Here is a 24,382-nt window from a genome sequence, read left to right on the forward strand (position 1 = left end):
TGGCCCTCATAGAGCATATTTTGAAATTGCTAATGACAAACACCAAATCTCACTCACTTCTTTCTCCCATGATGTTTCCCCAAGCAGATTCTCAGTGTGGCTGTCCACAGCTGATCTAGTTGGGGGCACTATTTTTTTTTTTGAAGAGGCTAGTACTCAGGACCGAATCCAGGGCTACAACCACTGAGCTGCATCCCCAGGACTTCTTTTTTTTTTGGGGGGGGGGGGACAGAGTCTTGTGAAGTCACTCAGGTTGGCTTTAGATTTGAGATCTGCCTTCCTCAGCCTCTCAAGTAGCTGGAATTACACGCATGTGCCACCATGCCTTGTGAGATACTAATCTTTGATGGTTACTAGTGAACATCATGGACAAAGTCTCTATGTTCTTCTTACACCTGAGAGACATTGTTTAGCAAGTGTGACAAAATACCCAAGCCATAAATGTTTATTGGTTAAATTTATTTTTGTGGTACTGGGGATTGAACCCAGTGTTATTGCACCGAGTTACATCCCCAGCCCATTTTTATTTATTTTGAGACAGGGTCTCCCTAAGTTGCACAGGCTGGCCTTGAAGTTGTGATCCTCCTGCCTCAGCCTCCTAGACTGCTGAGTTTATGGGCCTATGCCACCAAGCCTGGCTCATAAATGTTGATTTAACCCAGAGAGCTGATTATATCCATGGGCATTACACCCACCCTCCCTCCAGTTTTTTTGTTTTCTTTTTGAGACAGGGTCACCCTATGTAGCCCAGGCTGGCCTTGAACTCATAGCAGTCCTCCTGCCTCAGCTTCCCAAGTGCATGGATTACAGGCCTGCACCATCACACCCTGCTCATAGATGTTGATTTAATCCAGACAGCTGCTGGTGGCTCAGAGAATGGGCTTGGCTTAGGTGGCATCAGCCTTCAGGGATGGCAGGCAGCAGCACCCAGGTGGCCCGAGGCAGCCCTGGCTAGGGCTCACACTCACCTTTGGCTCACACATCTGCCCTTCCTTTTCTCCTGTTCTGGTCTCACCTGACCAGACAAGGCCCACTCATAGCAGGAGAGGAATCTACTTGACTCAATCTGTGGACTGAAATGTTAGTCTCATCCAGAGCCACCCAGAACCAAGTTTGACCAAGCATCTGGGCCTCCAGTGTTCAGTTGAGTAGGCACAAAATTAACCCTCAGACTAATTTAAGAGATGAGGAGGCAGGAGCTCGGGTTCCCTGCTTCGCAGCTGCACTCAGGGAGCAGATGTGGGACTCTTGGTCAGCTGTTCTCTTCCTTGCCCAGGTGTTGCCAGCTGTGAGGCCACAGCTGTGGAGCAGCTGTAGTTCAGCAGTTTGGGACCTGGAGACACTGGGAAGTGATGTGAGCAGTCACAGTCTGGGACATGACAGAAGGGATTCCACGTACCATGCAGGCCTGGACTGGACTCATGTTCTGCCAGGTGTGCCCGAGTGACCAGGCCAGTTCCTCAGACTCTATATGCTCAGTACACACTGGGAACAAGCCAGGGGCAGCAACTCTGTCTGTAATCCCAGTGCTCTGGGATGCTGAGGCAGATGGGTCTTGAGTTCAAGCCTAGCCTAGTATCTTGATGACTTAATGAGACCCTACCTCAAAAAAAAAAAAAAAATGCCTCCTGCCCTGCCCCACTCTGCTCAGCTGGCCCTTGTCATGGGGATGCAACTGTGACCTCACAGGACCAGCAGGAGGGACTGCCCTTCTGTGCCCCTGCAACCTTCATCCTGTAAGGTCGGAAACACTGCCATTTGGGTGTTAAAGGTGATGCGGTCTGAGCGACACATCAAGGAAGGTGTGCAGCTGATGAGTGCGAGAAGACGCCAGTGTGGTCAGCAGAGGGAGCCGAGAGCCATCTCCCTGAATCTGCCAGCTTGCTGTGCTGGCTCCTCAGGCTGAGAGGCTGAGACACCGGAGAAGGGGCTCTCTGCCCTGCCCCATCCTGCAGGGACAGCCACAGGTCCCTCTGAGCAGCGGCAGACCTGTACCCACCCCCTCTTGAGACAGGGTCTTGTGGTATAGTTCAGGTTGGCCTTGAACTCACTATGTACAGGTGATCCTCCTGCCTCAGTCTCCTGTGTGCTGGGATGACAGGCACACGCCATCATGCCTAGTGCTCCATGCACCCTTAATCAGCTCGTGGATGTTGTGGCTGCCATGGCCTTGGCACACAGCCATCCTCAGGTCGTTGTGCCCATCCTGCCCGGCTTTCCAACCCTGCATATCCCAGTGATGTCCCCAGGAGTCTGGCCCGGCCAGACGCTTTGCCCTGTTTCCTTCACAGGTATTTCTTTGTCTGTAGAGTGTGAACGCTTCCTGCTGCGGCCCTTTCTCTAGTCCTCACTCTCTCCAGAGGTCCCTGTGTACAGAGAAACTTAATGACCCTGGTGTGCTTTTTCTCTGTTAACTTACTTGGTGTCAGTCTCAGTCTTATTCCTACACCCAGGCAAACTGTGGCAGTGTATTTCTGTAATCCCATAGTCTGGGAGGCTGAGGCAGGAGGGTTGCACGTTTGAGCCCACCCTGGGCAATTTAGCAAGACCTTGCCTCAAAAACATTAAGAAAGAAAAAAAGAAAGAAAGAAAAGGAAGGAAGAAAGAAAAGAACTGAGATGGGTAGACGTAACCTTTAGCCTCCTGGCAATCCCAGCATTCATCACTGGGGAAATGGAATTAAACCCTAATCCCATACACGTCCAAGTTCCTGGGATAGCTGTCACCAAAGAGATGAAAAGTGCAGTGAGGAAGAGGAGCAACCAGAACCCCTGCAGACTGATGCATGTGGGACGTAAATGGCTCTAGCACTGGAGAAAATCTGCAGTTGGTGCTGCAGCTACTGAAGGAGGTAGCCAGCTGTCCTTGGACTCAGCCAGGGACAGGGATGTTCACTGCCACCCGTGATGGGCAGGATTGTCCAGGGACAGAGGCAGGAAGGTGCAGCCCCGTGTCCGCCACTGGGAAAGGGACAAAGAAGCTAAATATGAAGTGGGGAGAGCTGGGGATCTTGCTAGGGCTGTGTGTAGCCCAGTGCTGCAAACAAAACCCCAAATATTTTTGTTGCAGGAAGCAGCACGAATGAGTCTCAGGATAATCATGTTGAGTGAATGAAATAAGACCAAAGAGTACAGATTGGATGATAGTGTTTATATAAAAACCTGGAAAGTGGAAAGGATTCTGGAGGGACAGATGGCACTGCAGGGGTGGCACAGGGGAGGGGCTGTGAGGAAGGACAGGAGGGAGGGGCATGGGGCCCTTGGGTGGCCAGGCCTGGGCTCTGTGAAACGGCTCTGGGTGCGGATCTGTCACCCATGGTGGGGGGTTCCGCCCTGCCCTGGCCCCTTCCTTGTTCCTTTTTCCTTTCTCTCTCCTTTTTCCCTTCCTTCCTTCCTTCTTTCTCTTTGTGTTTTGAGACAGGACCACACTACAAAGTCCAGCCTGGCCTTGAACTAGTTCTGAAGCCCAGGCTACATCCCAGGCCCTGATCCTCCTGCTTCAGCCTCCCAAGTGGTAAAGCTGTACACCTTAAATGTGGGCTTTACTTCATGTCAGCTAATGAAGCTTTTATTAATACAATTTAGAAATGAGACACTGTTAGGAAATGTTGGTGGGTTTACTCATTTATTTGCTTTCTCTTTCATTTAAAGGAATTTATCGAATATCAGGAATGAGTGGTCTGCCTTCAGGGCCTGCAGGGAGCCAGGGGACCCTCAGGACCAGAGAGTGCCGTGGGGAGGGCTCAGGTCAGTGCCTGTGTGACAGCATCTGTGTCACTGCAGGTGAGCTCTGTCCCCTCTGAGCTCACCTTGGAGGGAGAATCCGGACCAGAGGGAGGACAGGGAGCTAGCAGAGAGCGGGAATGACAGGAGGGCAGAGGGGACAGCGAGCAGAGAGCAGAGGGCCTGGGCAGTAGCACATGGTGATCACCAAGGTTTTCCACAGAACACACTTTTTTTTGGCATCGGGGATCAAACTCAGGACCTTGTGGTTGCAAGGCAGGCGCCAGAACCACTGAGCTAAATCCCGGGCCCAGAACACACTTTTTCTCCGGGATTGAACCCCTGGCCTTGGCTGTTCAGCAAGCTCCTCCCATTGAACTGCAGCCCCAGCCCGGCCCGCCTTTGTAGATAGTTCATTGTGCCTCTGCTCCCTGGCTTCCTGGGCATGGACTGGGCTGTCTGGGCTCTTCACAGGAGCTGGATGGAAACAGCACTTCAACAAACTGGTCTGGAGCAGGTGTGGGGTTTGCCACTGGTGGAAGGATCCCAAGTATGTGGAGGAGAGGTTACAAGGGCAGAGACAACATTCCTAGTGTAGCTACTTCAGAGCAAAGGCCGTTCCTGCATTCACAGGACGCAGGTCACAGAACCATCATGTCAGGGATCATGCGGAACACCAAGGACCGGATGCTGTGGGGACAAACAGCCACCGTCTGGAGGCCAGCACAGGGCCTGCCTCTGTGCCAGGAGCAGCGATGAACAGGTGGGCTTTCCCGCCATCGGTGTCTGAAAAGCTGCCAAGCAGGAATCTGGGGAAGAAATGGAGAACCCAAGCCACAAGTTCAGGTTTTGCCAGCACCTGGCAGCACTCTTCTCCCACTGAAAACCCAGATGTGAACACAGGCGTCACCCAGCACTTCAAGTGGGATAGTGCTGCCCTCTTGCTCGTCAGTCAGGTCAGGTCAGAGCAGCCTGCAGCTTTTGCCAGGCGCAGTGCTGACTTAGTCTTGGGGTGCTGAGCTGAATCTGCTGGGCCAGGGCTGGGTGCAGGGGAAGGTGCGGAGGGGAAAGTAGGGGTGCAGGCTGCAGAGACTGGGTCAGGAAAGGGACCGCAAGGGGGAGCACACCCTGAGGGAAGGGCAGTGGAGTGCAGCCACACCTGGGAGTTCAGCATATGCTTTCCTCCCACCCTTCATCCCGGGCCCACACCTGGGGCTGGCATGTGGGAGAGGCAGCCTGCTTGTTTCAAGAGTGAACTTTAGTATCTGTGCTGCCGAAGCAAGCACAGAGTGAACTTTAGAGACCAGTATTGGAGCTGAATTGCACACAGCTTCACACTGCCCATTTCCGAGGAGATCAGGGCATCCAAGCGTGAGGTACTTACCGTCCCTTCAGCACGCAGAGCTTAGCATGCGGCAAGTGCCTGGAGGCCCAGCTCAGAGGCTGAGGCAGGAGTTTAACAGTGGAAGCATGTGCATAACGAAGTGCTCTGAGGCATGGGAAGGGCTGGCAGCGGGATCCTGCCTGGCCCCTCAAAGGCTGTTCAAAGTCTATACTTTGCCATAGTCCTTGTTAACTTTGCATCAGTGTGGCTCATTCAAGGTGCTGGGCCTCTGGGCAGAGTTTAACCCTGCTCTGGGTCCTGGGTGGGAGGAAGACTTTAGCAAAGCAGAGTGAGTGCTTTGTTCACAATGCTCTTCCTCCTTATCTTTACTTATCTTATCAAGGTGTTTTTGTTTTCTTTCTTTTTTTTGGTACCAAGGATCAAACTCAGGACCTTGTGCTTTTGAGGCAGGCGGTGGAACCAATGAGCTAAATCCCTGGCCCTTGTTTTCTTTCTTTTGAGACAGGGCCTCACTAGGTAGTCCAGGCTGGCCTTGAACTCATTATGTAGCCAAGCTGGCCTGGAACTCATGGTGATCCCCCTGCCTCAGCCTCCCATGTGCTGGAAGTACAATCGTGTGCACTATGCCTGGCTATCCTTTATGGCAAAGTACTAGTCCACTGTAGGCAAATAATGTTGTGCCCAGATTACGAAGTCCCAAAGACCACCAGGAAGCTGTTTCCGATGTAAGCACACGAGGGTCGTTTATTCAAGCTCAAGCAGGGACTCTCAATTGTCACCGACACAGCGGATCGAGATTGAGAGCCCCGAGTTCCAAATTAGCGGGGTTTTTATAGAGGTTACAGCAAGGTTTGGAGATTTTCCACTTAGCAATTACAATGATTGGTCAGCGCTTAACATGCATGAAGTGTACATTTCTGATTGAGTGAACTCATCAGGGGTAAGAGGTGATTACGTATAGGTTTTACAAAAGAAAAGAAGGACAAAGGTTAGTGGGCGACTGTCACGTATTGATGGTCAGCAGACACGGTGACTAATGGTCACGACCACCCGGCACTAACAGTCAGCTCATTGACAGACGGTTCCTACAGATAGTGGGCCTAGGATGTTCATTTCCTGGGTAAACAGATGGCTGAGTAATAAACTTAGGAATCTTGTGTTACAGATTGTGTCTTTTGTCCTAGATCAAGCACATTTTAATCATTAATGTGAGAGGACAAAGGAGACTACTCCATTTTGGGCAAAATGGAGTCATGCTGGTCTTACATAAGCAAAATGGAGTTACTTTGGTCTCACAATACTACATTTTCTTTATCTGTTCATCTGTGGAAGGACATAATGGCTGCTTCCAAGACTTAGCTATCATAAGTTGTGCTGCTACAAACATGGGTATGCATGGATCTTTAACTCTTTAGGGAAAATACCTAGAAGGGGAATCGGTGGGCTAGAATTTCTACTTTTAGTTTGGTTTTTTTTGGTACCAGGAATTGAACTTAGGATCTTGTGCTTGCCAGGCAGGTGAGGTGCCACTGAGTTAAATCCCCAGCCCTAGTTTTAGTTTTTTTTTTTTTTGGTACCGGGGATCGAACGCGGGTCTTTGCGCTTGCCTAGCAGGCATCGAAACCACTGAGCTAAATCCCCAGCCCCAGTTTTAGTTTTTTGAGGAATCTCCACACTGATTTCCATAGTGGTTGTACTGGTTTACATTCCTGCATGTCAGCTTAAAGGTGAGTGACTTGTTAAATGTGAGAGAACTTTAAAGGTGCACTTGATTGTATGTAACAGGAATGTTCCTGAAGAATCTCTCAAGATGACATTCTTAAATAGAGTTTTGACTTCTGTTTGCTACTATTTTGCAAGGTTGGGGCTCACAGCCAGGACCTCACATATGAGGCAAGGGCTCCCCCACAGAGCCTCTCCCAGCTCCAAGACTCATTTGTTGTTCTGTTATGAAAAGGATTTCAGGCGGCAGAGGGATCGGCAGAGGGATCGTGCCCCATGGCACTCATCTGAGCCGTGAGGTGCAGTGCCCACAGCAGAGCTGGGGGGTGGCTGGGTGCTGGTGACCTTGGGGCTTTGAGCTTCTGAGAGACACAGAGGTTGGGAGGGCAGCAAGATGCTGGCAGAGCTGGTTTTGGGGAAGGGCCGAGGGAGTTGAGCTCCTGGGCACAGCTGGGGTCTCCTTCTGCAGGCAGTGACAGGTGGTGGCTTCCCCTGTTTTCCTGGGTGCCTGTCCCTGGAGAGGAGCAGGAAGCTTTATGGACCCTGGGATGGAGGCTTTCCTGCAGGAGACTTGCGGGACCAGTTGTGGCAGCCGCTTTACCCCCAAATCCATTGCAGTTTTGGATTCCAGATGCAAGTTTTGGGGCTGCCCCGCTGCCCCGCTGCCCCAAGGCCATCTGACTAGGGAGCTGCTGGCCAGAAGGCCACATCCTGTCTGGTGCTGTCCTGCTGAGACAGGAACCTTGAAGGCTGTCACAGAGCTTTTCTCCTTACAGCACCCCCAAGTCTGCATTCGCCTTCAAACCTCTGAAGTCATGCAGGCCTCAGCACGCTCATAGTTTGAGCTGCTATCTGCTGCCAAAAGCAAAGAGGAGGCCTTGTTTCCCAGGAAGGGGAAGTGGTGGCCCTCTCTAGGAAAGCCAGAGGCTGAAGCAGGACAGTGGCGAGTCCCAGGACAGCCGAGCTCCTCTGTGAGACCCCATCTGAAAGTTTTTTAAAAATGCTAGGGATGGTGGTGTATGCCTGTCATCACAGCGCTTGGGAGGCTGAGGCACGAAGAGCAGAAGTTCAAGGGCAGCCTGAGCTAATAGTTAGTCTGGAGTCAGTCTAAGCTATAGAGTCAGATCCTGTTTCAAAAAGTCAAAGAAAGGCTAGTGTGGCTTTCTTCGTGTTAGCCTGCCCTGCTTTCTCCAGGGTGTACTTTTATTGAGCTCGCTCTGCAGAGCCAGTTTCTCTCTCACTCTTCACATTTACTTTTTCAAATAAACTTTCCCACTGTTTAAAAAAAATCAAAGAAAGACTCTCCATGCAACGTTGATTCTGTAGGTTACACATCCCTGTGAAGCACCTTATCCTCTTTGTTTCATGGCTCTATAAAGTCAAAGCAGACACAGCTCTTTTCTCAAATCTTATTTTAGGTAGGGTCTTTCCTGAGTAGCTGAGATTACAGGCGTGGCCACCACGCCCAGAGTGATAATACCAGAACTGTGTCACACCATGATCTGAAGATGGTAGCAGCTGTCCCTACTCTGCTGTGGTGTGCACTGTTCCTTATTATCCGGCCTGCAGGTCAAAGGTCAGCTGACATCGGTTCCCTGCTTCCTCTTTTGCTTTTTTTTTTTTTTTTTGGTTGAGGGACTAGAACTCAGGACCTTGCGCTTTCGAGGCAGGCACAGTGCCTCTGAGCTAAATCCTCTGCCCTCCGTGCTTCCTCCCCCACTTTCCTTGCTTGGTAACCACTTGGCCCTGCTCCAGACTCCTTGGTTGAGCTGCACATTGTGCCTCACCAGAGGTCACTGCACACAGCTCAAGAGCAGGTGAGAAACAAGATGTTCTACAGCAAATAATCAAAGGAGGCAGTGAATGTTAGGTCTCATTTCATTAGTCCTGATTGCACCAAAGCCAGCAATCTTGATTCCAGGAGCTGGTTTCTGGATTACAGGAAGTGCCCGGTACTTTCTTGTTTGTTTGGATTTTGTTTCTGGTGCTGGGGTTGAATGTAGGACCCTGTGCATGCTGGGCAAGGGCCCTGCCCCTGAGCTACACTCCTGCCTGCTTCTCGTGTTTAAAGTCACCCAAGGATCACACTTCGTTTGTTATGTGGCTTGGCTTTTCCCACTGCTGAACAGAAAGATGAGGTGTCTGTCCTGTGCCCTTGGCCAGCTCTGAAGAGAGATTCTGCCTCATTATTATAGCAGCTGAGTTAGGTGGAAGTATTATAGGCAGTCAGACAGTGCTGGGCCCTTGAGTCAGGACAAAGGTAAAACACACCTGTGGCCAGAGGCGCACAGTTGGAGACCAGCCTCGGGCTTAAGCAGGACAGCATATCAGAGTGGAGACTGTGTGTCATGTGGGTCCCAAGGGTGCACTCAGCAGAGAGAGCAGAGGAAAAACCAGACAAAATAAAAACCTACTTTTCTCTACCTGGGTCCTAATGGAGTACAAACCTCCCCAGAAAGACACCGGCCTGTCCTCAATGGCTTGGGGCTGTGGAAACACTGCTTGCATCTCAGGAAGTTCCTGGCTGGGAAGATAACAAAGTGTGCCCAGGGTTGGGATCTTCCTGGGCTGCCAGCAGACACCGATACAAACCCTGCATCCTCAGCTCAGCCCAGAGTTGCCTGGGTCTTATTCCACTGAACACTGCACGATTACATGCCAGAGTGCACAGGCAGTAGGTGGCCACACGGAAGTGTCTGACACATTTGTCCTGGGGGAAGAAGAGCTTTATGTTTTAAGTAGGACATCCTCTCTTGTCTGCATGGTTGGCCAGGACCCTTGAGGCCCACTCATCTAAGCAGCAGGAGCCACTCCCAGGATCTCTAACAGATTTCCTTTCCCTGACAGCATCCGTATGACCTAGAGCACACCCGGATTAAAAGAAAGAGAAAACATGTCCCGGATGGAGAATTGGGGAAAAGTCAGCAAGAGGAATCCAAAAGCAAAAATGTTGTCCACTCTAACAACCAGGCGTGGTTGGGCCTGCAACCACCAAGTGTTCCTAAAAACTCAACATTTTCAGCATCCGCTATTATTTTGTTTTCAGGGTACTTAGTCATACATTTGCAAAATGCAGTATATAATATAAGCTATATTGCCATAAACTTTAGGGCTCTTTACTGGAAAAATTACTTTTGAACAAAAAGGAAAACTCCTGTTAGGAGATTTGGTTTTTGTTTTGTATTCTGAGATAGAATCTGATGCAGTTCAAACTGGCCTTGAATTCACCGTGTAGCCCAGGCTGGCCTCATACTTGCAGTGATCCTCCTGTCTCAGCCTCCTGAGTGCTGGGATTACAGCAGTGTGCCACCACACTAGGCTTGTTAGGAGACTTAAATAACTATTCAAATGCCTCGAAAGTGCAAGGTCCGGAGTTCGGAGTTCGACCCGGTACCAAAAACAAACAAACAAACACTATTCAAATGAGGGTTGGGGATGGTCCTGAGTTTGATACCTGGTAGCAAAAACAAAACAACAACAAAGCTATTCAAAGGAATCAACAGGGAATTAAAATAATCTATTGGTATATTAAAAAACAATAAAAAGCTTTTATTATATCAGCCCCAAATTTAATGTTATCCTTGACATCTTTTTTGTAAAAAAAGAAACGCTTTTCTAGTCAAGTTTTAACCAGGTGGTTTTCAAACATAAAAACTAAAAGTATATATTTTTACGTTTGGACTGTACTTCAAAAGAAGAGAATGCTAAAAAAAATTTTTTCTTTTAAAAAGCTATGTATCAGAGGAATCAAGAACAAATACAATCAAGGAAGCAAGTCCTTAGCAGCTGGGATCTGTGAGCCATTTAATTAACGCAGCAACATAGGACAGGGTAAGTCATTCTGTGTTCATGACCAAACCCAAAAACATCCGCAATTAAACTCGAAGGGCAGACTTTTAAACTCTGACCACACGAATTTCCGAAATACCGGTGAGTGACGTTCCTACCAGATTCAGGGCGCCGGGCCGGGCCCGGCCGACAGGCCCGATGGGCGTGGCCGTGGCGGCTGCCGAAGCTCCGCCTATTCCGCCCGCAGCCTCGAGATCCCCGGGCTTGGGCCGCGCCGAGATGGGAGTCCGGGGTCGCCCCGCATTGCGGCCTCACGTCCTGTTCTCCGCCCGGATGAAGCGGGGGAGGCTGCCGCCGGCCTAGGGGTGCGGACCGAGATCTCCAGACCTGGCGGCGTGACCCGGGAGGGCGGAGGGCCGGCGGGCAGGAAAGGAGCCGCGAGCAGAGGACGGCCGGGGGCGGCCCGGGCTGGCCGAGGCCGAGTCTGGCGGAGCCTGGGCGCCCAGGAGGGGCGGAGGAGCGCGGGCGCCGACCCGCCGGGGCAGGGCGGCCCAGGGTCACAGCGTTTCCGGCAGCTCCTGTCTGCAGGACACAAGGGACCAGGTCCACTCTTCCAGTACACCGCGCTCACCGCCCCGGGAGCGCGAACGCCCCAGACGGTGCTCCCAGCCGGTCCCTGCGTGCTGGACACCAGGTCCTCCCTGCACCCCGCGGAGCCGAGCGTCGGACACTGCTCATGCAACTACACTCCAAACCAACTCTGTCCTGTTAGATCGGCTAAGAATAAGCACGTGTCTGTAATCCCAGCTACTCAGGGGGCTGAGTTTGGGGCCAGCCCGAGCAATTTAGTGGGACCCTGTCTCAAAATGAGAGTAATAGGAAGGGGTGGGGATTAAAAAAAATGTGTGGTATGGGTTAACCTGAAATTGGAGTTAATAACTCCCAAGTTCTGTAGTCTGTAATGAATGGTTATTGTAAGCACATATTTTCTTGCTAGCGAGGCCAACAACATAACTCCCTACCTAACCTGTTAATGCTGCCAAGGACATACCTCGATATCTACCTTCAGGACTCCTTGTCTGGCCAGGGTTTGAGCCCGTCCTTGAATGTCACCTACTCTGTATGATGCATTTCTGATACAGCCCTACTCTCAGGCCATCAGGTGCCTCACGGAGGCTTGGTGCTGGTGGTGAGGACGGGCACAAGGGTCTCTAACTCTTCCTCTGTCTGCCAGTGCCACTGCGACCTGCTGCTGCTGGGACAGAAAGATAATACGGCTGGCAGACAGGCGGGACACCAGGTCCAGGATAATGTCTGCCGTGAGCAGTTTTATTTTTCAGCCCAAGCAAATTCCTTCTTGGCAGACTACCCTGAACTGATGCATACTCCAAATAGGTGTCTTCCTTATCTAGCCGACCTTTCCCTAAATTAATGTTTTCTAACCTGAGTTTGAACTTGCCATAGACCAATCAGTAATAATATCATATGTAACCAATCAACTGCTTTGCTTCTGTACTAGTTCGTGCTTGCAAACCCTGTATAAGCTGTAGAAGGACAAAAGACAGATGCCTGGTTCTGGTATCCAGGCAAAAAGGACCTGGAATACCTCTGGTTGGCAAGGCATTCTAAAGGAATGACCTGTAACAGGATGGTCTTGGACTCCTGAGCCTCCTGCCTTCTCCATCGCTTCCGAAAGAGAATTTCACTGCCCCTAGTTCTAGCTTTGGGTGTTTCCTGTCCTCCTTCCCGTAAGGACCCTGCCCGATTTGCTCTGGGCTCCCCCCAGCAAACCTCGATGATGCCCAGGCACTGGGCTGGAGGCGCTCAGTGGGGCTCCTCTCCCCAGTGAGCTGGGCTGTGGCTAAAGTTCACCCTGCGTTCTGGCTTCTGTTAAGGAGAAAAGAATGCTTAGGCCTGAGAAGCTCACACCTTAGATCTTGAATCTGATTTCCACAAAGAGGGGGAAAGACTTGGTAAAATACTAAATATTAAATTTTATTGGTTTGTCTTTAGAAAAAATTTACGTATTGAATAGACTGGGAGGAATGGGATTTTTCTCTGATCTGAACATTGTGCATGTCTGGGATGAAAGTTGCTTCTCACCAGGCACTGCACTTCCTAGAGATTAACTTCACAATTCATGAATTATAATTTACATGGACTGGTTCCAGAGCCAGGTCCTGCTGGAGGAGTAGCTTGTTCAGCTGGAAGGTCTCCTGTACAGCACAGGCCTTACCCACTGTACATGCAATTTTAGTATATGTGCTGCCAAAGCAAGCACCCCACTGTACATGCAAGCAATAGATCCCACACTTACAAAGTAAGCACAGGAAATACAGCTGCATAATGTAGCCCTTCCCCCAGTCATGTTCAAGAAATTTACTGTACTGTATTCTCCATGGTTTTTACTACACTAGAGGTAAAATAAATCTTTAAGAATGTGGTGGTGAACACCTGAAATCCCAGCACTTGGGAATCTGAGGCAGGAGGATTGCCATGAGTTCGAGGCCAGCCTGGGCTACATAGTGAGTTCAAGGTCAGGCTCACCTACATAGCAAAACCCTGTCTCCAAAAAACAAAAAAAAGTACCAATTGATCTGTATGTAGGGTAATAAATATACAGACTTATAAATAAATGAATCTAATGCTGGTAAAAAAAGGGGAGGAGAAAAAAAGAATTGAGATGTGCTATATACATGTACCAATTCCCCACAATGAATTAATCATTATGCACTGTAAACGTACTAATAAAAATTTAAAAAGTAAATTAAAAAAAAAAAAGAACCAGTGGGCATGTTGGTGTATGTTCTATAATTCCAGCACTCTGGGAGGCTGAGGCAGGAGGATAACAATTTTGAGCCCAGCCTGGGCAACTTAGTGAGACTGTCTCAAAAATTTAAAGAAGTAATAATAAAAAAGTTTGGTTGGGCTGGTGACACAAACCTGTAATCCCAGCACTCAGGTGGCTGAAGCAGGAGGATTGCTGTGGGTTTGATGCTAGCCTGGGCTACATACTGAGTTTAAGGTGAGCCTCAACTACATAGTGAGGCCCTGTCTCAAAAAACACAAAAAATGGCTCAGTATCAAAAAAAGGCACCAATTAGACCAATGGCACAAGCAGTATGCTTAAATTTGGAGGTAGCTGAAGCATAGTCTGCATTGGGTAATTTTATAGTTCCTAGAATTATTTGAAAAGTGAGACCTTATTTTACAATGTAAAATCAATAGAGCTTCTGGAAACAATTTCTGTAATGATATTTTATATTTACACATTTCTTCTTTTTTTTTTTTTTTGGTACCGTGGATCAAACTCAGGACCTTGTGTTTGTGAGGCAGGTGGCTGCACCACTGAGTTAAATCCCCGGCTCTTTTTTTTTGGACACAGGATCTCACTATATAATTCAGGCTGGCCTTGTGTGATCAATGTGTGATCCAGGCTGGCCTCAAACTACCAGCGATCTTCCTGCCTCAGCTTCCCACGTGCTGGGATTACAGGCATGCACCACCACACCCAGCAACATTTCTAAATATAGTTTTGCTAAAGAAGAAAGCTCATAGATGAATAAAATGTTTGGGAAAGGTAGCCATAAAAATCAATGAAATACATGCCTGGGCAAGAGCCCCAGTAATATTTATATGCTGAATCACTAAGGCTGAATGTTGTCAATTATTACTATTTCTTGCAGTGAAACAAAAACATATAAATCTTATGAAGAATCAACAGGCATGTTCAGCTTTGCTTTTGGCAAATAGGCATTTAAATACTTCATGAAGGTAAGAGCCAGAAAATAGTGCAGAAGGTAATTACGCTTTAGAAATAACTTTATTTATAATTCTCCTAAAGTTTATCCACACACCTAAATTTCTCTTACAACAGTTCAAATGCCTACTCTTAGGAGAAGGAAACTTTGAAGGAAAGCATAAGTTGAAACTTTTTAATTTCAGAAACCATACTAGTCTCCCCTGGCTCAAAGCAGGTAAGAGTTCACTGCTGGGTTCACCTTGTGAGAACAATGCCCCGTACTAACAGTATCAAAATGGGTAACTTCAGAGCACAAAGGTGTACGCTAGGGTTTAGCTGATACCTCTGAGAGTTACAGCTGAACTAAGACAATGAAAAATAGCGTTAAAGTCAATGGAAAGTAAAGCTCTCTCGCCTGTTTCCTGGAATCCAGCTGCGATGAGCCCTCAAGTGCGGCTCTGCTTAGCTTCTGTGAGCATCAATGTACACCGTCCACATCACCTGCTTTAGTTTGTTTGGGCCCAAGAATTTCTGCTCCAGGATTTCTCGCGCATGATCTATAAAAGACAATAATGACTGCATATTAATTCACAATAATCAAAGATATTTTATATTTCCATTTGTAAATGGGATTATTGTCTCACAGTTAAAGAATTAAGTAACATGATATATAAAGTATAACATAACCAAATAGCCCATTAGTAATTAATTAATGGAAGCCCTCACTATTAGATATAGTACACATATCGCTGCAACATTTTAAGGCACAAGCATATGTTGTTTTCTCTGAAATTTATCATAATTTCACCAACCAGAGAATCACAGTGTAGCCACACCACTGATTTGCTTCACATCCTCCAGGCCCTTGCAGGACACAGATGGTGCATGAGTGCTGACGGACAGGTCCTGAAGGAGGGGTGGGCGGGACAGGAAGTCAGCAGCTCTGCTGAGCCCTTGGAGGCACCAGCCTGGCCAGGGGAGGACAGGGCAGTCCCTGAGTGTGGTAAATTGATCTACAGTCATCCATTTCTCATTTCTGTATGATACTTTTTTTTTTTTTGTACTGGGAATCGAACTCAGGTCCTTGTGCTTGTGCAGCAGGCAGCAAAACCACTGAGCTAAATAGTCCCGGGCCATATAATATTCTTTTAGACCAGAGGTTTTGGTGGGTGACCACTATGTGAACACATTAAATTTTAAGCAAAGTGTATTATTGGGCATTTAGATGGTTTTAGAGTTTTTACAAGGAATAGCAGTGGTTTTTATATGGTTCCCCTCTCTTTTTAGAAAGTGCTTTAAAATCTGAAATAAAGGACCAGGGATGCATCTCAGCAGAATCCTGGCCTGGGTCGCACATGGTCCCCTGGGTTCAATGTCAGTACTGGAAAAAAATCTGCATTAAAGCAAAAATCTTGGTAACATATTACTTGGAAATCCTTTATTTAACAGTTCTGCTGGAGGCTGCATGTGCTGCTGCGAAGCCTAGTGGAGCCGCTGGTGTGCCTGTCCCCAGGTGGACTCTGCGGTCCCTAAGCTGGTGGTGGGTCCAGCAGGAGGCACACAGGCTCTTGGTGGTTGGTGGGGTCGTGCCAGTGGCACCCACCATCCATCCATCCAGTTCTCTTGTGTAACGGTCAAAGCCCACCACTGGAGACTCCTGCACAGGTCATGTGACAGCAGCCTCACTAGGTGTCCTGCACGAAGCTGGATAGGAAGTGTTTGGAGCCATGGCAATGTGGTGTGTGAGGACCTGGGAAGCCACTTGTTGGTCTTTTCAGTGATGGTCAGAGGCGATTTGATGAAATCTCTGTTTCAGAGACAGATTCTCAGCACAAAGGATGCTGATGAGCTTCCAATGATTTTAGCTGGTGATAAGCGGGAGCTGGATCATCAAAGGCCAATGACATGGAGAGGACAGCAGTGAGTGGAACGCTGGCTGTGACACACAGGTGGTGCAAAGATGAAGATGAATATAGATCGAGCTTTCACCAACTCATTCTGTTCTGGAATCATGGAAAGAAATGCACGGAGACACAGAATTTGGGTGAAAAAACCAAAACCTTTACTTGCAAGTGGGCAGGATTACCAGAAACTCGTCTGATCAATGTCTGAGCTGTCCTTTCTTTTAACATTTCCTTTTATATCTTCTTTTAGCCATTACCACATTCCTGGTGGTCTTAGTAAAATTTCTGTTTCCCTTCTACAACTAGTTCCCGTTGATGGTTATAGTCACAGACATAACAAACAGATGGGACTTAAAACACATACATTGTAAACTACCCAAACATTTCTTTGTTTTTCTCCAGGTTAAATGTTATCTACAGCTAGGTTACAGGTCAAAGGGTCAGTTAGCCATCACCTTAAACAACAAGAGTTACAGGAAAGGTAAATCTTAAAGGAATGCATAACTAATTCTACTTCACCTACCTTAATAACTAACCTATAGTTTACCTTTTCTCAATCAGTTCAGGTTACAAGGAAATCTCCCCACAACTCACATGGAAAGAAGATGACAGGAGACTGCCACTGGCTCACTTCCTAAGATGCCCAAAGTTTTAGCGACTGATGGCAGGGAAGCCCTCACCTCCTCCTCCCTATGGTCCCTCCAGCCTTGGACAGCAGGCACTGTCTTAGCTGCAGACCAGCGAGCTGACAAATCCTTTCCATGAAGTCAGACAATGGTCCTTTCTAGGGCGAGTCAAAGGAAACACTGGGGCAACTTAAGAGATGGTCTGAGTCCTTGAAAATGCCATCCACATACACAGACATTCTTTTTTAAAGGCTTGCATGTTATTATGTATGAATCAGTTTGGCAACTGAAGTTATGTGCCAAATGGAAGTCATATGTTGTGAAATACTAACTTCTGGAATCACACTGACTACTGTTATTGCAAATGGAAACAGAAAGTTTTTTAAAAATGTGAAATTTGCCTATCCTTAAAAATTTTGATGTCATGGTGGTGCATGCCTGTAATCCCAGCACTTGAGAGGCTGAGGCAGGAGGATCACCAAGAGTTTGAGGCCAGCCTGGGCTGTGTAGTTCAGGCCAGCCTGAACTACAAAGGGAGACTCTGCCTCAAAAAAGCCAAAAAAAAAAAAAAATTGATGTCAATGTGATCTAACTTTAGATACACTCATTGGAATTACAAAAGTGAGACATCTCAGACTTCCTGATGCTACAGCTTTTGTTTTGCAGTGGCCAAAAATACCAAAATATCTGTTGTATTTCTGGATTAAATACTACTTATGAAGAACTTTGTTATTTAAATTTTTTTTCATAAGTATGACGTGCATTCCCTATATACAAACTATGTAGTGGGTGCGGCATATCTCCAACCTAGTCATGGGAACTCCAGTTCAGTTACAGATTTCATTGGCCAGTAGAAATAAAAAAGTGGGCTCAATGTAGATGGTTGCTAATTTTTATTTTAAACAAGAGTACTAACAATTATTAAAAGCAAGAGAGCTAGAGAGTATATAAAAATGGGAATTATCATCATTTAACAAAGGTTTAAATAATTTTTTTTTTTTTTTGGTACTGGGGATTGAACTCAGATCCTTGCGCTTGCAAGGCAGGCGGCAGAACTACTGAGCTAAATCCCTGGCCCTAAATAATTTTTTTAAAAAAAGCAATAGTATGATAACAAACAAAGGTTCACTGATGGTCATAAAAATATCACTGCTTATCACAGTGGAAATCTTGTAACCAGAAAATCTTAATTAAACACAGATTTCAGGCAGTGTGATAGACAGCTCATGGTAGAGCACATGCCCAACCTGTGCAAGGCCCTGGGTTCAATCCCTGTTTCATGTGCATGCCCCTCAAAAAAACTCCCAATCGGAAAATCAAATAGGCTGAAAGTAAAAATATGGACAAAGACACAATGCAAATGACCACCGTAACAAGACTGGAGTAGCTACCCTGAGAGAATAGGACTTTTCTCAACTCATTCTGTGAGGCCAATATTATCCTGACCTCAAATCCAAAGATACCACAAAAAAGAAAGCAATAGACGGAGATAGACTAAAAACAGTCAACTAAATATTATGCCACACCCAGCAGCTATAGAAAGGATCACACTGCAGGATCAACTGGGATTTACCCCAAGAATGCAAAACTGGGTTAACATGTGAAAGTCAATTAATATAATCCACTGTGTCCATTTCCTATTGCTCTAGGAACAAATATCAATTTAGTGGCTTAAAACAGCACGTTTATTTATTATTGTTGTTGTTCACATGGTCTCACTATGTAGTTCAGTCTAGCCTTGAACTCATTTTTCAGCCCAGGCTGGCCTCAAACTTGTGGTGATCCTCCTGCCTCATTCTCCTGAGTGTTAGTGTTACAGGTGTGAGCCACCATGCCCAGCTGTTTTGAAGGACAGAGTTTCCAGATGGGTCTCACTGGGCAAAATCAGGCTTGGACAGGTCTGCATCCCCTTTTGAAGGCTCTGCAGGAGAATCCACTTGACCCTTTCATGCTAGGCACTACCACATTCCTCCACTCCCACCTATGCAAAGTGAGCAGCATTTGGAAGTGGCCCTTGTGTGCTGCCATCTGTGAGGCTTCTCTTCACCCTTTCATTCATCCTTTCATGTGATCCTTATTATCATACCGGCCCCAATGAGACAGATGAGGGCAGCCTCCCTATGCTGAGGTCATCTAGGGGCTGGCTGGTGTAGCTCAGTGGTCAAGGGCTTGCCTACACATGTAAGGCCTCAGGTTTGATCACCAGGAACACACACACACAGACACACACACACACAACCAGATTAGCAACTTTAATTCCATCTGCAACTTTACATACTGTAGCATGCTCACAGGCTCTGGGTATTAACACTTGGTTATTGCTGGGGATTTAGCTCAGTGGTTCTGCCACCTGCTTTGCAAGCGCAAGGTCCTGAGTTCAATCCCCAGCACCAAAACAACAACAACAACAACAAAAACACTTGGTTATCTTCAGGTGGGAGCACTGCCTACCACCTCTACCAGATCAATGAAAGAAGGGACAAAGCCACATGATCCATTCAACAGACACAGAAAAACCATTTGACAAAATCCAACCCTCCATTGTGCCACCGCCATTCAACAAACTCCTCCACCTGCTAAAAGCCCACAGCTCACAGAACGGTGAGAGCTGTGTTTCCTCTGAGCTGAAGGAAGACAAGATGTTCACCCTGACACTTCTGCTCAGCCCTGTGCTACAATTCCTGCTGTAGGCAAGAAAAAGAAATCAAAGGCATTCTGGTTGGAAGGAAGAAGTAAGACTATCCTTACTTGTAAATGCCTGTAATATTATATATGGACTATCTCAAGGAATCCACTAAAAAATTAAAACTAAACACTTCAGCAGGCTGGCAAGGCACATGAGCAATATGCAATAACCTAATATATTTCTATATGCTATCAACAAATAACCTAAAATGAAATTAAGAAAATAATTACATATATATTACTATCAAAAGGAACACAAAGGAATAAACTTAATAAAAGTAAATATATGTGTTCTAAAAACTACAAAACGTTGAAATAAATAAAAAATCTAAATAAACAGAAAAACAACCATGTGCTAGGTCTGGTGGTGCACAACTGTAATCCCAGATACTCAGAAGGCTGAGGCAGGAGGATCACAAGTTCAAGGACAGCCTGTGCAACTCAGCAAGACCCCATCTCAAAAAATTCAGAAAAAAAGGTTGGAGACAGAGCTCAAGGTGAAGGTCCTGGGTTAAAACCTTGTTCTACACACACATGCACATGATGTCCACGTTCACAGATCAGGAGACCTACTGGGTATGATAGAAAGTATAGCGAGTGTTTAAATTAAAAAATTTATTATAGTAACAGACACAATGCCATTAACCCCTCATTTTCAGCACATTTATTGCAATGTTCCTGTCACTTTCTGAAGCAATTCTGCAAGTGTTCTTCTGTGAGGGTCTCTATTGTGCTGTTGTGGCTGCCTTAATGTTCTAAATCCATTCAAAATGTTTCCCTTTCATGGACATTCTGACTTTGAGGAAGAGCCAGAAGTTGATCAGTGCCAGATCCAGTGAATAAGCTGGATGAGGACACGCTGTTGTTCAAAATGAGGGGGAGTAGCTGAGGGGGATTAATGGTGATGTCTTTTACTGTAATACCTTTTAAAAAATTTAAACATTCATTGTATATTTTGATCATATGTGGTAAATTGTGAAGATTGCAATACTCCCCAAATTTTCTCCAGATTCTGATATTTACATGAGAATTCAGAGGACCGAGAACAGTCAATAGAATTCTTTTTTTTACTGTCAAGGAAAACAAATTTATTATGTTGTTTTCTCTCTAATTATTACATATCAGTATGTATCTTATATTCCTTTTTTTTTGGTACCGGGGATCGAACTCGGGACCTTGCACTTGCGAGGCAGTCGCCGGAACCACTGAGCTAAATCCCCAGCCCTGTATCTTATATTCTTAATAATCTTTGCTATCTAGCAAGTCTCTTTTATCCAGTTCGCTAAGTTGTTTTCAGAGAGATTAGCAGGCATATGTTTAATAGGGCTTTCCATGAAAAAACAATTCCTTCGCGTATCAACTTAAGTAGAATCAGATTATTTGTCAACATTTGATAGCCTGCCACTTTAGTGGTCAAATCAAGTTATTTGATCCAAAATTTCTCCACATATTTTATAATGCTTTCTGTAATGAGCCTGAACTCTTTCCACAGTAATCTGTCTATGAACTTCTTTCTCTCTGAGGATTTGTTCTTCAAAATCAATCTTGGGGAGCTGGGGATTTAGATCAGTGGTGCTGCCACCTGCCTTGAAAGTGCAAGGACCTGAGTTTGATCCCTGGTACCAAAAAAAAAAAAAATCACTCTTGGCTTGTCTTGTCAAAGCTGCTTCTTGATCAAGAGCATCCTGGAAATCTTTAAGTCATCTTTCCTCATATTGTGTTTCTCTGAAAATTCTGTTTTGCCATAAAACCTCCTTCTCAGGCTGAATGTGCATGAGCTGCACAGCAATCCTGTGCTCCTGTTGGGACTGTCGCATGAGCCCGGGTATCAGCTGCTCCTCACGGTAAGCCTCCTCCTGTGCTTCATGGGTGATGAACTGGTCTATTAACAACCTCCGTTGTCTTTTCTCCCTTTGCTCTTCTGCAAAAGCATCTAGGCGCTTCTGTATTTTTTTTTAAATGTAGTCATCATCTGAGTGTTTTAACAAGTCAGCAGTTGTATGATCTGCTGTATCTAAACTCATCTTGGATGCACTTTCTTTTGCCTGGAGATCCTTTTTTATTAATGCTTCAAACTTCATGATCTCATCAGTGACATCTTTTTCATCATTTTGGGGGCCTCAAATGCTTTCAGAGTGTGATTTGATGCAGGTTTAGGAATCTGTATGACACCTGCTTGGATTTTGGCCATGATTTCATTTTGTCATCTCCTGTTTAAGCATTATTCTCAGAAAGCCTTACTTTTCATGTTTTGAAATTCTAAGCTTGCCAGAGTCTGTGTGGTTGGTACTTGTACTCTGGTCAGCCCACTTTTCTTCTTTTTCTGAAGAGCAATATACACATGAAATAGTTTTATTGCTGCTCCAGGCTTTTCTGTGATGATGCTTTGGGCCATAATCTTATCAAACTGCACACACAGAAGGTGAACCATTGGCTTCAAGTGGGAAAGATAACTAAGTCTGGATGCTGAAATCCTGCTGTCTGGAAATTCTGAAAAACTGCCCTGAAGTTCAAATTTGTGCAGAACTTCTCCCATCAGATAGCACTGGAAAACACCTTTGCAAATGACTTGGGATCTGCCAATCATGGAGAATGCTGTTTTCCATTCTTGTGGCACATGAGATCTTCATGGGATTGAGCCAAGCCCTCCACCTAAGACCAATCAGGGGATGCTGTCTTCTATTCTGAAACTTCATGAGATCAAGCGAAGCCCTGCACCTGATACCAATCTTCTGGCATGAGCTCAAGCTGCAGCCCTCCAATTGATACTAATCAAGTGATGTCGGGAGCAATGCTACATAATTTTAGGGAAAAATCATTTGGTTATCTTAGTTCTCCTGCCTACAGTCCAGCTATGGACTTCTGAGACATAATTCCCTTTTGGCCTCTGGTCACAGCTGAGACCTCAATGACCCGAGGAAGCTGTGATTCTACAGGACAAGAAACATCTTGGGAGTTGAAAACATCCTGGGAGGAACAAACATCTACTCAGTTGTTCTTTGACTGTTAACCATCTTGTTTACGCAGGATGTACTGGACTCTCTGCAAGTCATCTGTTACATTTGTTTCTCCCAATGTACTGTATAAAAGGCATGGTAAACTGGGGGCTTTCATCTTTGCCGCCCAGAGCAGCACTGATCAGACCCAAAGCTCAGCTTCTTCTCAGTCTCATTTTTCTACCTTTCCTGTAATCGCCCTGTGCTGCCGTGGCTTGCAGGAGACTAGGACTTACTGCAGAGGTTCTAGTAACATCCCCTTTCCCTGTTCCCTACAAAGTGAGAAAGAGACTGGGGATGTAGCTCAGTGGAGAGAGAGATCAGGGATGTAGCTGAGTGGAGCCAGTGCCTGCCTGTTAAGTACAAGGTCCTGAGTTCCATTCCCAAGACTGGGGATGTAGCTGAATGGAGCCTGCACCTGCTTGGTTGTCTGTTTACCCAACTTTTTAAAGGTGCTTTATAGGACAAAGTCAAGAGGTGAGGCGGGTTTAAGGTGGGACAAAACTATAGTTAACTGGTAAGATTATAAGTATAGTTGTTTAGGTAATACTGATTAAATGGGGATCTAATCGGGAAGCAAATCACTTAGCAAGTGTATAAGGAATGAGCAAGGATTTTTGGTAGTAAGGGGTGGGTTAGGGATTTATTTGGCAAGATTTTGGTCTCTCACCCAGGTGACTGATACCTATTTAGAATATCAATCACTTATTTATGTTATATGGGTGTGGTAGTTTGTTTGTTTGTTTTTTTTTTTTTACATCGCTTCTTGGCCTTTTGGCTAAGATCAAGTGTAGTTTTTTTTTTTTTTAAATCATGTTGGCCTTTAGTAAATGTGTTCTGATTGTCTTTTATGTTGACTGGACTTTTTTTGGTACCAGGGATTGAACTCGGGACCTTGTGCTTGCGAGGCAGGCAGCAGCACCACTGAGCTAAATCCCCGGTCCTAGACTGTCTTTTATGTTGGCTCCTCGAGGGTCAGCCCTGTCTATTTACAAGATATGTAATTAATTTATTGATGGAGAGACAGAGAGACTCTGGCAACTTTGGAGCTCCAAGAAGAGGGAATATGGGGAGTCCAAATATTAACAGAGGGAGTTTTTCAAGTGATCAAGGAACTGTAACTTGGACCTTTTGTCAGATAAACAGGAAACATGAAACTGACACATATTTACAAATGACCACTGTTCTGTGTTTATTATAGTGTTCTGGGTAAAGCAGTTCTTCATGCTGGATTAGTAAGGAATGAACAAATGACAATGAAGAAACAATAATACAGAATTTAGAGAGAAACAAATACAAAATAAAAATAAGCTGTCTTTTAAAAGCAGGGAACTTTAAGAAAAGGGGAATTCTGGGGCTGGGGATGTAGCTCAGTGGTGCTGCCACCTGCATTCCAAGTGCAAAGTCCTGAGTTTGATCCCCGGTACAAAAAAAAAAGAAAGAAAGAAAAGGGGTATTTTGAAGTGAGCCACATGGCCTTAAAATACTTTTGTTTCAGCTAGGTGTAGTAACCCCTGACAAGTGGGCTGCCTACGCTCTCAGAACCTGCCTTTAGAGCAATCAGGTCAAGCAAGTCCTCAAATATGACCAAAATTCGAGGCAGCTGAGAGAGGCAGAGCTTCTGTTAGATTCTCCGACCTTTCTGGGTGAAACATAAGGTCTCTCTGGCTGTCCAGTTGCTCTACTGTCCCTCCAAAGCCCAAACCTTCAGCTCTGTGGCTACTGTACATCAGGAGTAGATAGTGTGAGATGCTGACATGCATGTCCAGTATTGGAGAACACAAAGGACCTGAGGTGCATTTAATGACAATCACTACAGAGTGAATTAAACAATTTTAAAAGGTTAAAAGT

At 46.1% G+C, this 24,382-nt stretch overlaps 1 protein-coding gene, 1 long non-coding RNA gene, 1 other non-coding gene and 1 pseudogene across 15 annotated transcripts in view; 2 read left to right on the forward strand and 2 right to left on the reverse strand.

Annotated features, from left to right (window-relative positions):
- Window positions 1-3,746: 3,746 nt before the first annotated feature.
- Window positions 3,747-24,382, forward strand: part of LOC147821470 (uncharacterized) — a 33,812-nt gene continuing 13,176 nt past the window's right edge. Inside the window, exons 1-2 of the long non-coding RNA XR_015446943.1 lie at window positions 3,747-4,485; window positions 10,521-10,620. This is a non-coding gene — a long non-coding RNA (uncharacterized LOC147821470). The remainder of the gene's footprint in view (window positions 4,486-10,520; window positions 10,621-24,382) is intronic.
- Window positions 14,383-24,382, reverse strand: part of Amn1 (antagonist of mitotic exit network 1 homolog) — a 66,735-nt gene continuing 56,735 nt past the window's right edge. For all 13 annotated transcript variants that reach the window (XM_004855036.3, XM_021236564.1, XM_087200032.1 and 10 more), the window contains one exon: window positions 14,383-14,877. In XM_004855036.3, the coding sequence (XP_004855093.1) occupies window positions 14,783-14,877 (95 nt within the window). In that variant the 3' untranslated portion in view covers window positions 14,383-14,782. The remainder of the gene's footprint in view (window positions 14,878-24,382) is intronic.
- LOC106010267 (sperm flagella and cilia-associated protein 2-like) lies at window positions 20,954-24,294 on the reverse strand (annotated as a pseudogene).
- On the forward strand, window positions 23,290-23,486 carry LOC147821471 (U2 spliceosomal RNA). The gene has a single exon (XR_015446985.1). It is a non-coding gene; the product is annotated as a U2 spliceosomal RNA (small nuclear RNA).

This window comes from Heterocephalus glaber, unplaced genomic scaffold, assembly GCF_053883595.1.
Source record: "Heterocephalus glaber isolate CG9 unplaced genomic scaffold, H.glaber_assembly_v1.0 deba00001733, whole genome shotgun sequence".
NCBI classification, from domain to species: domain Eukaryota; kingdom Metazoa; phylum Chordata; class Mammalia; order Rodentia; family Bathyergidae; genus Heterocephalus; species Heterocephalus glaber.